This window comes from Cimex lectularius, unplaced genomic scaffold (assembly GCF_000648675.2).
Source record: "Cimex lectularius strain Harlan isolate CLEC.00 unplaced genomic scaffold, Clec_2.1 scaffold26, whole genome shotgun sequence".
NCBI classification, from domain to species: Eukaryota; Metazoa; Arthropoda; class Insecta; order Hemiptera; family Cimicidae; genus Cimex; species Cimex lectularius.
The window spans coordinates 2,687,345-2,702,796 of record NW_019392721.1 but is presented as its reverse complement, the minus strand read 5'-3'; the positions used below and the strand labels follow the sequence as shown (position 1 = coordinate 2,702,796).

Below are 15,452 nucleotides of genomic sequence, written 5' to 3'. Positions count from 1 at the left end.
AATTGATTACACATTTGAAATATGACAAAAAGGAGGGAAAATTCAAAAGGTGTGGTTGAGATGGGAGGTTGATGTCCGAGTGGATCGAGGTCACGATAGCTCAAGTGGTAGAGCAGCAGCGTATCAAAAGATCGTGGGTTCAAATCCCACTCGTGCCATTGACTTTTTTATCTCAACTGAAAACCTTATTACTTGGAATATATTAATTGGTCAAGCGGACCACGAAACTAGTGAATTGAGTAAGAAGTAAACTTGCTCTGCCACTTCCCGCACTTAATTATCATTATGTTATTATTGCTTTATTGCTCATTTTATTATCATTACAATCCTAAAATTTGACTGAATTTTTTTTTCCCTATATATCACCCAATAATTTTAAAAAATCCAAGGATATATTTTATTCCAAAGAATTATTAGAATCGATATGAAAAAATATCAAATTATAATAATTAACAAAAAAGATGGTTTAATAAATTTGTAATTTTGTTTTGTACAATTTATGTTGTGTTTAACAATTTCAAATTAAATTATATCACATCACTTATACGGGCAGGAGAAATGATCTTCTTTATTAATTTCAATGGCATTAGTGATCAGCCTTGTTATCAATGTGTCTCGAGCATAGGCACTTAGATTCTTCCATTTTTCCTCTAAAAATGTACGTGCTTTCTTCAGAGGATTTTTATTTTGTAAATAAAGTTTATCGCCAATTTTCAATGTAAATATTATAACAGCATCTGGTATCAGAGGATTTTCAACATCGCAAAACGAATGAAAGTTTTCCGCCACATCTGCGCTCATGCCGTCCAGATTGTAAACAATCATAAGCTTGCTAATATTTAATTTGCTTGTGTACTCTTCAAGAAAGTCAAATTGTTCTTCTTCTTTAATCTCCGGTCCTTTCAATTCTATTGGTTCTTTCTCGAAATGAAAATGTTCTTTGAAATATTTCTTTATCGTTGAAGGAATGCACTCGGCTTCTTCTTTATTGCCGTTGTAAATCAACATGAAAACAGATGGCGTCGAATTAAGACCCACTGTTATGTGTTCAAATGTACCTTTGTTCTGATTTTTATAAATTTTTCTTATTTCATCCACTGCTAATATGACTTTGGTTCTGGGATAATTCAAATCTGGCTTATTGAGTGTAGAGTATGACGAGAAGTTGACAAAAATCACAGCACCTATTGTAGTCAATATACTGCTGACCAAAAGACCTGCCAACACTTTTGAAATATTTTTAAAAAATTATACACCCAAGAATATACATTAAAACAAAAATTATTAAAATCAATTTGTAAAAAGTGTCCATTCATTAATTACCATGGAAAAGGTATTTCTTTGAGCTTTCCTGCGATGCTTCATAATCTAGAATTAAAAACATTAAAAATGAGTAATAAATAATTATTAAATTAATTATCTCTTTATTATTATTATTATTTCCAATTTTTATACAGTTGAGAAGAAAAATTAGTGTCCCGAGCAGGACTCAAACCCGTGACCTCAATACAACATATATGTAAGGGCAAAAGATCGAGGGTTCAAATCCCACTTGTGACATTAATTTTTCTTATCAAAGTCTTTACATAAAAATTGGAAGTAATAAGTTTATAAGTTTAGTTAATATTATATAACATTCATACCATCTTTATAAGCAGTATGCTGTTCTAGACGATTTTTACTTTTATTTTCTGGAAATGTTATACAACATTAAAATATTTATATTTTTTAGAAATAAAGAAGTTTATAAAGTATATACCGGGTGTCCCCATGAACTGACATCGATACTTCAGGTTATCCTACAATCAATTAATTAAGGTTTTTAGTTGAGATAAAAAAGTCAGTGTCACGAGCGGGATTCGAACCCACGACCTTCGGCTTGATATGCCACTCTACCTCTTGAGCTAGCGTAACTTCGATCCACTCGGACACTTCCCATCTCAACCTTGAGAACTTTGAATTTTCCCTCCTTTTTGCCATTGGTCAAGCGGACCACGAAAAAAAATAGTGAAGTTATCCTACATGTCAAACTGGACTAAAAAAAAATTTTTTTATAGCCCAAAGTCTCATTCTCAATTGTATCGAAGATATTTTATTTCTCATGCTACTTCAACTTCGCACAATTTTATACCATAAAGACCCTGGAATCTCATAAAATGTTAATCATACTGTAAATCAGATTTTAACAATGAAAAGAGCTCGAGAACCCTTAGAGATTTGTTTTATGTTATAACCTTAAGCAAAAAAATAAAATAAAATAAAATTACTAAGAAGACTTTTATAACTTTTAAAAGTTCTTGTCCAAAATTTAAATAAAATTTTCTTCGTTTTATAAATTCGGACAGATATGGTACTACCGAGAATTAAAATTAACTGCTCAAAGATCTGTTATGTAAAAATAATGTTTAACTGCTAAAAAAAATTGACTTTGGTTACAATCAATTTTAAAAAATTATTCATTAAATATCATTAATTTTTTAAACTTTATTAAAAAATAATGAAAACAAAAATAAAATAAACTAAACAGACTCTTTGGTACAAAATTGAAACAATCTGCAAAGCTTAAAAAATTAAATTAAATGTTCAAAATGTTCGCTTTCCTCGGCTTACATCTTCAAGAAGGTGTCATTTTGAACATTTAATTTAATTTTTAAAAGTTTTTTTATGTTCAATTTTGAACCATAGAGTTTTTTTACTTTGTATTACTTTCATTATTTTTTAATAGAAAATTCAACATTTTTTATCAATTTTTTAACAATTAAACTTAAATTTTATGGTTTTGTCGGTAATAAATGAGCTTGGAAAATTAACAAGTGCTTAAGCAAACATTTTTTAACAGAAAGGTGATCCACCTCAAGGGGTTCCAAACAGCCCCGGGATCAGACAAGGAGGCAAGCCCAGACAACCCAACATTTACGACAACAGCATTGCCCTCTCTCACAGGCAATCCCCTTTACCCAAAAATTTATCTTATTTGTATTTTCTTGTTGTTGGACAGATATCTGAGGGGCGTGCCATTGCCAACGTCCATACCCCCCAGATCTGAAAGCCCTGCAGTGACCCAAGGCTCCCAGAGAGGTGTGTGGCAACCACCAAGAAGCTCAATCCACCCCATACTAATAGACAATAATCCAAGTAAGAAGGCAAACAGCTTGTCTATATTCGAGGGTTTATGCAAACCTTAAAAGTAACATTTAGAATACAATTGAGAATTAAACTTTGGTCAATATTGACTTTTTAGTTGTAGGATCACTTTCTGGTGTCGATGTCTGTACATAGTCACCCTGTATATACTCCATACACATATAATTTCATACCAACTGGATGTAAAATTCTTCTCTGTTCTGGAAGTGATTTATTTTCAGGCACTCTAAAGGGAGATTCTAAACAAACAAAAGAGCAAATATTATTTATTAATCAGCATAAATAACAAACATTAAATAAATTAAATTTACAAACCTTCACGTTCGGATAATGATTCACTTTCATCTGTTGAATCACCCTGTAAATCTACGAATAAAATAAAAGATGAACAATTTATAATGTATTTTTATGCGCTATTAAATTATTCAAACTTGTTTAATAAAAAAAATGTTAAAAACATAAGCGAATTGATTTTATCAAATTACCTTTTTTATCGTGCAACCTAGGGCTTCGCCGTCTGGACATTTTTCCTTTGGTACGACTTTTTAAACATCAATATCCCAACCCTAAAAATGGGAGATAATTAATGCAGCATTCCTTTATAGGATTTAAAAAAATTGATTTGGCACAGAAAATCGTAACAAAATAAGGGACATGTTATTAAGTAAATTATATAATAATAAACGACGTCCAAGTTCCTTTTGACCGGTGGTTCTCAATCTTTTCCAATCCGAATGTACCCCTGACACACCTACTCATCGTACTCAAGGCTCATCATAACTTCCATACGCTTTTTCTAGCCATTCGCCCAGTCCGACCCAAACAAGATTCTGTTTAGTATTAGCTTGTCGACAACTTTTTTAACTTGTAGGGATAAAAAAAAAATGTAATCATTACCTGTCAAACTTTTGCTTTATTCTAAGGTCATCATCAAGATAAAACCATCTTAAATATGTCAACAAATTGTCGTAATTAAGTTTTCAATAGACTGACTCAGTAACTATTAAAAATTTATAATTATGCCGATGCGTAGACATCTTTAAGAAGGTTTTGTCCTGATGATGACCTTAAAATACGTCAAAACAAATATTTATGAAAGGTATTGGTTAGGATAAAAAAGTCAGTGTCACGAGCGAGATTCGAACCCACGATCTTTGGCTAGATAGGCCGCTGCTGTACCACTTGAGCTATCGTGACTTCGATTCGCCCCGACACTAACTTCCCATCTTAACCTCACCTCCCAAATTTTCCCTCCTTTTTGCCATTTTTCATTTGTCGCTGAGAATCAAATGGATTACACATTTGAAAAATGGCAAAAAGGAGGGAAAATTCGAGAGGTGAGTTGAGATGGGAAGTTAGTGTCGGGGCGGATCGAAGTCACGATAGCTCAAGTGGTAGAGCGGCGATGTATTGAGCCGAAGATCGTGGGTTCGAATTCCGCTCGTGACACTGACTTTTTATCTTAACCAATACCTTTCATAAATATTAATTAATGGAAAAAAATTAATTGGTCAATCGGACCACGAACTGTAATGAAAACATTGATAGGTAAAAAAATTAATTTGTTTTTCATCCAAACCATACCGAGATCCACATAATTTATAACAAAGTTGAGACTGACATTTAGGATATAACTTTACATTCCTCTTTGATTCAAAAAATATTTTTAAGCGTGATTTTACCATCTAAAGAGCTTAATATAACTCAACTAAAAATTTTAATAAGTACACATATAGTATAAATTCATTTTTAAGTTACATTAAATTGTGATCTATAAAGACTTTTTTAACTGTATGTAGCATGATCTGCTGCATACTTTAAAATGAGAACTTACAATAATAAAAATAATCCACATACATACACGTTTTATCTCAATGTTTTGACAACTGGAAGGCTTATTCGAATTTTGATTAAAATTCTACACATACTGCAACGTTCGTTGTATATTTATTCAAAAAGAAAATCTTACATAGCATATGAATCCAAAGCATAATAAAGTTGATGCGGCCAGTACAAACTATTAACAGTATAACAGTGAATAAACTTACTCAAGGTCAGTGAGTAACCTAATCCTAAACTCAAGAGACAAATTCAATAGAGTTAGAATCAAGAGAGAACAGCTCTTTAGAGACCACCTGAAAAGGTCGTTGGGTAAAACTGCTTCCTAAAATTCTCCCAAATATTTTTTTTAAAGTCATTTCTCAATTAAATAATATTAAAATACATATTATGACCTAACATCTTTATTGTTTCATATTCTCCATATATTTTCTCAAATCATCATATACAAAAATTAACAAAGAGCTTATTTCAATTTGCGCCAGTAGTAATTTGATTAATTATATCTAGAATCTCGATTTGTATGTGATTGCATATTATTTTTGCTAACTTAAAATACAGAGATTTGTGAGAACATGTCGCACAGTTGGTATGGAAAAATTAATGGGATTAATCCCTCTACCCCACATGGTAATGAGGACAGCACAGAAAACTATTATTAGTATCATTAAAGTGAAACCTTCAACAGTAATAAAATTAAAATGGAGAGACTGCAACAAAATAATGAAGGACCATCCAATACTCCTGGCTCCAAGAGTAATGGAGAAGTAGTAAGAATGGGAACAAAAGAAAAACACCTCCTTTAAAAATAGCACCATCTTTTGGTGCACAGATGGATCTAGAACACAAGAAGATACAGGGATAGGAGAATTCGCTCCTGGAACTAAATACTCAGAACCCATGAGAACACCAGACTTATTCAAATATAGATTAAAATTCTACACATACTGCAACATTTGTTGCATATTTATTCAAAAAGAAAATCTTACATAGCATAAGAATCCAAAGCGTAATAAAGAAGATACTGCCAGTACAAACTATAAACAGTATAACATGGACCATCCGATACTCATGGCTCCAAGAGATGACATGACCAGGATGTTTGAATTCAATCAAAACTTCCAAATAAACCTAAGTACCAAACAATTAATTAAGGTTTTTAGTTGAGATGAAAAAAAGCTAATGGCACGAGAGGGATTCGAACCCACGACCTTTGGCTAGATACGCTGCTGCTCTACCACCTGAGCTATCGTGACCTCGATCCACTCGGACATCAACTCCCCATCTCAACCCCACCTTATGAGTTTTCCCTCCTTTTCCCTCCCCCTAAGTACCAAAAAAGAATGGTAATGATATGAAAACACTCCTTTAAGAATGGCATCATCTTTTAGTACACTGATGAATTTTGAACACAGGAAATTACGGGGGTAGGAGTATTCGGTCCTGGAACCAAATACTCAGAACCCCTTGGAAAATACACCATCTTCCAAGCTGAGGTTCACGCAATCGAGAGATGTACTCAATTCAAGTTGACTAAAGGGTACAAAAACAAGAACCTAGCTATCATGTCAGATAGCGAAGCAGTCATAAAATCACTAAGCTCAAATATCATTAGTTCAAAGATGATGATGAACTGCAAAACCAAATTAAACTTATTAGATACGCAGAACAAAGTCAGCCTCCGCTGGGTCCCAGGACACATAGGAGTAAAAGGCAACAAGAAAGCGGACACCCTTGCAAGAAAAGGGGCTGTTATAACGCTGACAGGACCTGAACCCTTCTGTGGCATAGGAACCCACTATTAATCAGTACCTCAGACAGAAGGATAAAAAGAAAATGAGGGAACAATGGATTCAAGAACTCAAATCCAAGAACCTCCTAACAAATTTCCAGTTCTAATTTCATAGAGATATTTGTGAATTTCTAAGATGTATGGGTCAAAAATTATTTTTAAATTATTATTTTATAATAATTAAATTTAATAATAAATTATTTTTGATTGCTTCAAGACCACTTTTTGAATCAGAGCAAATAATGGTATTACAAATTCCTTGCGATTCCTTTTGAATTTTCTGTTTTTTTCTTTATTCAATCAATCTCTTTTTTTTAAATTAGGTAATCAATATTTTTTTAAATGTTTTATTTTTACAACCAACCCTATATTTAGTATGCAAAATAGGAATAAATGTAATATATTAAAATTTAAGGGCGGTGCACTTATTTTGTCCAGCAGTGTATAAATATTGATATTATTATTTTACATAATAATGCTGGAAATAAAGGCTTATTTCACTGTCTTAATAATTATGTAGTTCTGTAGCAAAATGAGTGACATACTAAAGACAATCTTTTCTTAGACTCAAAATTATTTACTGGTGGGTAAAGAGTATTTTTGGGTGAGACACTTAAATAATTACAGATTATGTAAAATCGGGACGAGAGAACCAGTTAATTATGGAAATTAATTATTGATAATTATTATGTTTGTTTGTAAGGTGTAAATTTCAGTGCTGCACCCTGGCTAAAGATTGAACCAGTCGCTGAATAAATATTCAAATTTTGCTCTTTTCCGCCCAATTCTTACATTTAGCATAGAAAAATCGTTCATGTTGCTAAATAAAACAGTAAAAAAGAGATTAATTTTTATATAAATATAAATAAAAGAGAGGAATTCAATTTCGTCGACTCAGACGGTGACGGTTGAAGGGACAGGGACGGTCAACCGGCCGTTCGATCCTCGGTCAACGTCCAACTCTGTGTCTGTGCAGTGTGCGGCATCTTTCTGTTCTGTGCTTGTGGAAGTTTTGTGGAAGAGAACAAAAATGGAACCCCTGTCCAATTTGGTCACAGTCCACTTGCCACATTACCTGCAAGGGCTTCCACTGCCGAAGAGCGTTGGAGGATGGTTCAGACTGGGTGGTACGCATAAAAACGATTTTTTTTTTATAAAAGATTCTTTTTCTAATTTATTTAGATTCGGACACAGGGCGTAACCTCGTTCCATTGGATTATCTGTGAAAAAGATTCTATTTTAAATCAGTCACAAGTCAAACGCGATGTTTAATTTCAACATAAACCTGCCTTTTTATTTATTAAGATCTGACTTCATGATTTTAAAAAAATCAATGCTCTCAATTTTCTTTAAAAAAAAAAATTCTTAAAACTAAATTAGGCCATTCAATGCTTGACATTTCCTTTTATTCTTGAACTACAAAAGAAAAAAAATCCTTTCAGAAATTAAGACCAATTTTCCTTCCTTTACTGCAAGGTCGTTCAAGTTTTCTTCATTTATAAATCCTGTTCAGAAAATATTTTCCTGATTAATTTGTTACATAACTTCTTGGCTAGACTACAATATTAGCCTTTTTTTTATATAATAAACTACTAACTAGGAACATGTTCACAATGAATAAAATCCAAGAAGGTTCAATTTCCATTCCTAATTTCAACTTTCTCGTTAATTTTTAGCTATAAATTAGTCAATGATAAAATTTATGCAAAGTCACTCAAGGAGGTTTTCTCATTTATTTCAATTAAGGTTTTTAGTTGAGATAAAGAAGTCAATGTCATGAGCGGGATTCGAACCCACGATCTTCGGGTAGATACGCCGCTGCTATAACCACTTGAACTATCGTGACCTCGATCCACTTGGACACTAACTTCCCATCTCAACTCCACCTTTTGAATTTTCCCTCATTTTTGCCATTTGAAAGATATTAATTGGTCTGGTCAAGCAGACCACGAAAACTAGTGAATTTCTCATTTATGTTTTCCAATAACTATTCAGATATCGATTAACGGTCACTAATTTCTACACATTTTCCAATAACGAAAGTACATTTCTAGCTCATTATTTATTGATGTATATAAAACAGTTGAGGAGATGTATATAAAACAGTTGAGGAGATGTATATAAAACAGTTTTGTTACTGACTGACAGACAATGTACAGACCAAACCGCTGGATCTAAAGGGTTGACATTTAGTTAGCGCATTCCTATAATGACATATTCTAAGAAAGAATTTTTTTAAATCCACCCTTATCTTCTGTAGAATTGGGGTTCCATGACTGAGAGACAATGCACAGACCAAACCACTGGGTCTGTAGGGTTGAAGTTTTGACTATGCATTCCTATAATGACATGGACTCAGAAAGGATTTTTTGAAATCCATCCCTATCTTCTGTAGATTTAAAACAGTTCCATGACTGCTAGACAACTTACAGACCAAACCTCTGGATCTAAATGGCTGAAATTTCATCAGTGTATTCCTATAATGACTTGGACTAAGAAATTAGTTTTTGAAATCCATTCCTATCTTCTCTTTATATAAAACAGTTCCATGACTGACTGACCAAACCGCTGGATCTAAAGGGTTCACATTTAGTCAGCACATTCCTATAATGACATATTCTAAGAAAGAATTTTTTAAAATTCATCCCTATCTTCTGTAGATTTAAAACAGTTAAAAGACTGACAGACAACTTACAAACCAAACCACTGGATCTAAAGGGCTGAAATTTCATCAGTGCATTCCTATAATGACTTGGACTAACAAAGTATTTTTTGAAATCCACCCTTATCTTCTGTAGAATTAAAACAGTTCCATGACTGAGAGACAACGCACGGACCAAACCACTGGATCTAAAGGGCTGAAATTTCATCAGTGCATTCCTATAATGACATGGACTAAGAAAGGATTTTTTTTTTTCAAATTCCATCCCTATATATGTAAAGCAGTTCCATCTCTGACTGACAGACGCACAGTCCAAACCAATGGTTGAAATTTTGTCAGTGCGTAGCTGCTAAGAAATGATTTTTTTTCAAATCCACCCGTATATTCTGTAGATTCAACATAGTTCCATGACTGACAGATCATGCATAGACCAAACCGATGACTGAAATTTCATCAGTGCATAACTATAATGACATGGATAGCCGGCTAAGATAGAATTATTATTATTATTTTTTTTAATTCCATCCCTAAGGGGATCATATGGACATTTTTTACCATGTATAGACCGAAGTGAGCTGAAGAAGAGAAGAATTTCAGAAACCGGACGTTATATTTGAAAGTCACATGAAGAAAGCCAATTGCCATTTTTTAAAATTGGTTTAGGTTGAGATGGGAAGTTGGTGTCTGAGGGTATTGAAGTCACTATAGCTCAAGTAGTTATAGCAGCGAGCAGCGGTATATTGAGCCAAAGGTCGGTTCGAATCTCACTCGTGACTCTAATTTTTCATCTCAACCAAAAATCTTAGATGAAAAGGAATAATTATGGCCACTAACCAAATATGGATTAATTTAATAATTAAAAGATGTAATTACTTCACTAATTGCTTCCTGTGGCCACTTCATAAGTCACTGAAAATTGAATCCTGATTTTACGGCATTCGAAAAATGGCAAAAAGAGGGAAAATTGGAACGGTTGTAGGTTGAGATGGGAAGTTGGTGTCTGAGTGGATCAAAGTCATGATAGCTCAAGTGGTAGAGTAGCGGCATATCTAGCCGAAGATCGTGGGTTCGAATCCCGCTCATGGCACTGACTTTTTTTATCTCAACCTAGACCTTACATAAAAAGAATAATTAATTGAAAGGAGGAACTTAGTCAATTGATGACTAAAACATAAATGGTTATAACCACCATTGAAAAACTGGATTATGGAGTAACTTAATCCTTAGTTTCATTATATATCAGGAAAAATATATTTGAAATGAAAAAAATCTTTTAAACATTTTATATTTTGTCTCCACTTTTCATTTATTTTTGAAGCTCATTTTTATGCCACTACATAGTGTGATTTTCGAAAAAATCTGAATTGGGTTTATTAAAAGAAGTGGATGACCCTGTCTATCAGAAACCCCAAATTAAAAAAAAATTACTTACATACTTGGATCTTTCGTCCTAAGATTCAATCCTTCAGATTTGCCAGTAAGAAACGTGAGAGGTGTCAACATCAGTGCGGCTTATGAAAATTTAAATTAAAAATTTCTTTACTTTTCCTAGTATGAGCTGTTTGATAATAAAATATTAAAGACAAGCAAACTTAATAAGGGCAAAAAGAATTACATATTAAAAAAAATAGAATCATGTTTCTTTGCAAAATTCTCATAAAGGTTTTCTCTTTATATTACGCAGTGCTTCAAATATCAAAAGATAATTTCCAGATATTGCGGGAGAAGTAAAATATAAAAATAATCTCAGGCATGTTTTCCCTGTTTTTGATTTATTTACTTTTTAATTTTTTCAAATATTTCTGTTTGATTGAAAGTAGTTCTTTGGAAAAAACCAATCCCAATCTATTTCTCCGGCTTTTATGTCGATTCTATTTGACTTTTTATTGATATATTGATATTTGATTTTTATATTAATAAAAAGTAAAGTCGAGAAAAAGAGAGAGAGAGAGAGAGAGAGAGAGAGAGAGAGAGAAAGAGAGAGAGAGTGAGAGGGAGAGAGAGATATGGTGGTATACTTATATATATAGGAGTATATACTTCAATATATACTTTCATAATCAAATATACCATATGTAAAAATATGTCAAAACTTGATAGGTAAAAAATGAATTTGTTTTTCATCCAAACCATACCGAGATCCACATAATTCATACTAAACTTGAGACGGACATTTCAAAAAATATTTTTAACCGGCGTTGTACCCTCTAAAGATGTTAATATAACTCAACAAAAAACTTTTATGTAAAATCTTACATAGCGTAAGAATCCAAAGCATAATGAAGAAGTGCCAGTACAAACTATAAACAGTATAACAGTGAATAAATGTACTCAAGGTCAGTGAGTAGCCTAATCCTAAACTCAAGAGACAAGTTCAATAGATTTAGAATCAAGAGAGAACACCTCTTTAGAGACCACCTAAAGAGGTCATTGGGTAAAACTGTATGCTACAATTAAATTAACATCTGTCTATCTAATCAATGAATTCCAAGATTTTCACATTATTCTGGAGCCATTTTTAAGTTTTAATTTCTAACTGTATTTTCTGGGTACCATTTTGTATAATATTGGAGTGACTAGTATACCATATTAGCCTTTTTTTTATATAATAAACTACTAACTAGGCTTTTATGTTCACATTGATAAAATCCAACTCGCTTCAGTTTCCATTCTAACTGTATTTTCCCATTCATTTTTTCTATTAATTAGTGAATAACAAACAGGAGTGAGAAAATGTTCCAAGTTACATTTTTGCAATGTCACTCAAAAATATTCTCTCATTTATGTATATGTTCCAATAACTAAAGTTTATTCCTGGCTCATTATTTATTGATATATATAAATAACGCTCAATATAAAAAATTGTATAATCTGTTAATTCCAGGATTTTCACATTATTTGGGATCAATTTATGAGTTTTAATTCCCATTATAATTTTCCCATTCATTTTTAACTGCAAAGTAGCGAATGACAAAACGCTCACGAGACGTTTCTTATGCATAGTTGGCATTTTGTTATCTAAACGCAAATAAAAGTGGGATTAAATTATTTGCACTTAATATCAGATAACTTGAAAGTTTTTTATCAACTTGTCTTCATTATTCCGTCACTCATGGAGTTTATTGTGCATCTTAGTTTATTTAGAGTCTTGACCATTTAATAATCCTGTTGGCTCATGACACATTACATGAGATTTTCCACCAGGATGTTCGGCATCTATGACATCTTTCAATCTATTTTCCATGTACTAAGTTTAAGGTTGTATCAACCACACGGTCCACCGTGCAATTGCACTGTTTAGTGTTGGCTTATCAGATCCCAAAACTTTTTTAAAGGGCACCCATGGGTCTGTCCTGGAATATAATCACAAAGAAACAGAGGAATTATTTTTAACCCATTGTTTAGTAGAGCTACGATTTTGTCAATTTGGTATGCCGCAAAAGGGTTCAGGGTCAATAGGTGTTCTCACTGATTGTTGATTGATTTTTACAAGCTCAATTCAGCACACTTATGTTCAGAGTCGATCCTATGACATCCCGGTACACCACAAGAATCTTTCATTCTGGAGTTTTTGATTCGCACTAATAAATACATTTACTATCAATGTATACGAAATGGGATATCTAACAAGTACTATATAATAAAGCAGGACTGTTTTCTCAAAAAAATTGGAACAGGAGACCCAAAGATTCCCTGCGGTGTTCAAGCATAATTCACTTTTCAGGTAGCATTTTCTGTCCCTATAAGGAGCCAAGGAATGACATCATATAATTATATAAGGGAAAAGAGGTTTTTGGCCCAACAGTGCTTGTGTGTCAAACCATGTACGGCCAATTCTGAGTCGGATTAGAAAAATTTTCTTCTGCAATTTAGTCACTGGGAGCTCTCGAGCATGAACTTCTTGGACGACCTGGTCCTCCTTTTTTTTACCACATTCTTTATTGCTCATTGAATGTCAGTGGGTCTGAATGTGACAGGTCTGGAGTAAATTGCTCTTGCCTGGCCTGCGCTTTCTCTCCAGCCTGATATGTCCGGAGATTACTACTAATTTTTTTCCAAGATACTCCAGCTCCTCAGCATATCTGTTGAACATAAGCATGAGAATCAGTGCACACGAGTCGCATGACTGCAACGCAGGAGTAGATTCCATACCACCATCACCAGTCAGTCTGTGAAAACAAGGCAAAACTGGCATACTTTGACCTTGCTTTTGGTCTGTTGTGACTATTTTTGCACAAAAGACCCAGGACAGATCACAAAAGGTTGCATCCGAGATCAAAGTCAGTCATATCCCCCAGTATGATCATGCTCAATTTATAAATTCTTTGCCCAATTTTAAATACAGTTTATTTGTAAACTTTGAATTTGGATAGTTTTAATTATTGATCAATTAGCAAACATACAACGACCCGATGTCTATGTAATTTTCATTTTGTTAGCGCTGTTTTAACAATTAATTTTTAAATCAATTAAAATTAATTAAGGTTTTTAGTTGAGATGAAAAAAGTTAATGGCACGAGCGGGATTCGAACCCAAGATCTTCGGTTGAGCTATCGTGACCTCGATCCACTCGGACATCAACTTCCTATCTCAACCCCACCTTATGAGTATTGGATTCTCAACGACAAATGAAATGGCCACGGAGAGCTTTAGTGAAGTGTACTTCACTTTAATTCATTAAATTCACTAATATCGTGGTCCGCTTAACCAATTAATACATTACAATTAATTAACGTTTTTAGTTGAGATGAAAAAAAGTTAATGGCACGAGCGGGATTTGAACCCACGATCTTCAGCTAGATACGCCGCTGCTCTACCACTTGAGCTATCGTGACCTCGATCCACTCAGACATCAACTTCCTATCTCAACCCCACCTTTTGAATTTTCCCTCCTTTTTGCCATTTTTCAAATGTCGTCAATGTAGCAGTAAAGTCGTTGCAGTAAAAATAAACTTCAATTTAACATAAAAATTCACTAATTTCGTGGTTCACTTGACCAATTAATATGAATTGAAATTTATGAATAATTATGAATTGAAAAATGGCAAAAAGGAGGGAAAATTCAAAAGGTGCGGTTGAGATGGGAAGTTGGTGTCCGAGTGGATCGAGGTCACGATAGCTCAAGTGGTAGAGCAGCGGCGTATCTAGCCGAAGATCGTGGGTTCGAATCCCGCTCGTGCCATTAACTTTTTTTCATCTCAACTAAAAACCTTAATTAATTGTAATGTAATAAAATTGGTCAAGCGGACCACGAAATTAGTGAATTTTTAAATCAATGTTATCTCTATCCAAAACAAAACATTGAAGATTATATAACATTCCACAGAGAATAAAAAAACCATATTGTTATGAAATTTACCCTTAAAAACTAAAATTGTTAACAAATTTATTTTTTAGTGAAGGATTGGGCATCGCTCGTCCCTTTTTTTGCAGTAGTAGGAGGATTGTCTTACACTGCTTATAGGGCGGTAAAACCTCGATTAGTAAGTAAAAATTATATTTTTATAACTTCTATTCCAATCAACTTATAATCATTTTTTTTCCTCTTTTTATCAGGTTGTTAATCCTTCAGTACAAAAGCACGAAGCCAAAGTTGTACATATAGCGAACATAGAGGATCTCGGCGATTCGACTGCTTACTGCCGGTGTTGGAGAAGTAAAAAATTCCCATACTGCGATGGCTCGCACGGTGCTCACAACGCTGAAACCGGTGACAACGTCGGCCCTGTCGTCGTCAAGAAAAAGTGATTGTTTGATATTCTAACAAGTAGTGTCGGATAATTCATTATTACGATTTATTCTGTTAAATATTCTGTTTACCGGAGGAAAAGCTATTTTGAGTCCGTACCATTCGACAGTATGAAATGTCGGTTTGTTTTTCTTTTTTAACATTTTTTATAGGTCCTTTCAATAAATTGATGACAAGTACAATAAATAAAGTGATACGTAGAATTTATTTTTTATTTTTTAAAATATCAATTTTCTTGCCTTAATAATTAGTTGTGATTGGTTGTT

General features: G+C 33.3%; 2 protein-coding genes across 5 annotated transcripts; one reads left to right on the top strand and one right to left on the bottom strand.

Moving 5' to 3' along the window:
* Positions 1-460: 460 nt before the first annotated feature.
* On the bottom strand, positions 461-5,215 carry LOC106664034. Of its 4 annotated transcripts, none has more exons than XM_014389395.1 (7): positions 5,114-5,215; positions 3,630-3,710; positions 3,460-3,510; positions 3,318-3,383; positions 1,644-1,691; positions 1,324-1,368; positions 461-1,226 (listed from the first exon to the last, which is right to left on the bottom strand). In XM_014389395.1, exons 2-7 carry the CDS (start codon positions 3,667-3,669, stop codon positions 538-540), a joined length of 939 nt encoding a protein of 312 aa, XP_014244881.1. In that variant the 5' UTR covers positions 3,670-3,710; positions 5,114-5,215; the 3' UTR covers positions 461-537. The 4 variants fall into 4 exon arrangements, with proteins under 4 accessions (XP_014244881.1, XP_014244882.1, XP_014244885.1 ...); XM_014389396.1 differs by lacking the exon at positions 5,114-5,215 and adding an exon at positions 5,006-5,113; XM_014389399.1 differs by lacking the exon at positions 1,644-1,691.
* Positions 5,216-7,693: 2,478 nt separating this feature from the next.
* Positions 7,694-15,393, top strand: LOC106664027 (CDGSH iron-sulfur domain-containing protein 2 homolog). The gene is made up of 3 exons (XM_014389386.2): positions 7,694-7,902; positions 14,835-14,920; positions 14,994-15,393. Exons 1-3 carry the CDS (start codon positions 7,806-7,808, stop codon positions 15,183-15,185), a joined length of 375 nt encoding a protein of 124 aa, XP_014244872.1. The 5' UTR covers positions 7,694-7,805; the 3' UTR covers positions 15,186-15,393.
* Positions 15,394-15,452: the final 59 nt, after the last annotated feature.

Coding starts and splice junctions, on each gene's coding strand:
- LOC106664034 (XM_014389395.1), bottom strand. CDS start 3,669: ATGTCCAGACGGCGAAGCCCTAGGTTGCACGATAAAAAAG. Junction 3,384..3,459: donor ATCATTATCCGAACGTGAAG/GTTTGTAAATTT, acceptor TTGTTTGTTTAG/AATCTCCCTTTAGAGTGCCT. Junction 1,692..3,317: donor AAGAATTTTACATCCAGTTG/GTATGAAATTAT, acceptor TAACATTTCCAG/AAAATAAAAGTAAAAATCGT.
- LOC106664027 (XM_014389386.2), top strand. CDS start 7,806: ATGGAACCCCTGTCCAATTTGGTCACAGTCCACTTGCCACATTACCTG. Junction 7,903..14,834: donor AGGATGGTTCAGACTGGGTG/GTACGCATAAAA, acceptor TTTATTTTTTAG/TGAAGGATTGGGCATCGCTC. Junction 14,921..14,993: donor GGGCGGTAAAACCTCGATTA/GTAAGTAAAAAT, acceptor TCTTTTTATCAG/GTTGTTAATCCTTCAGTACA.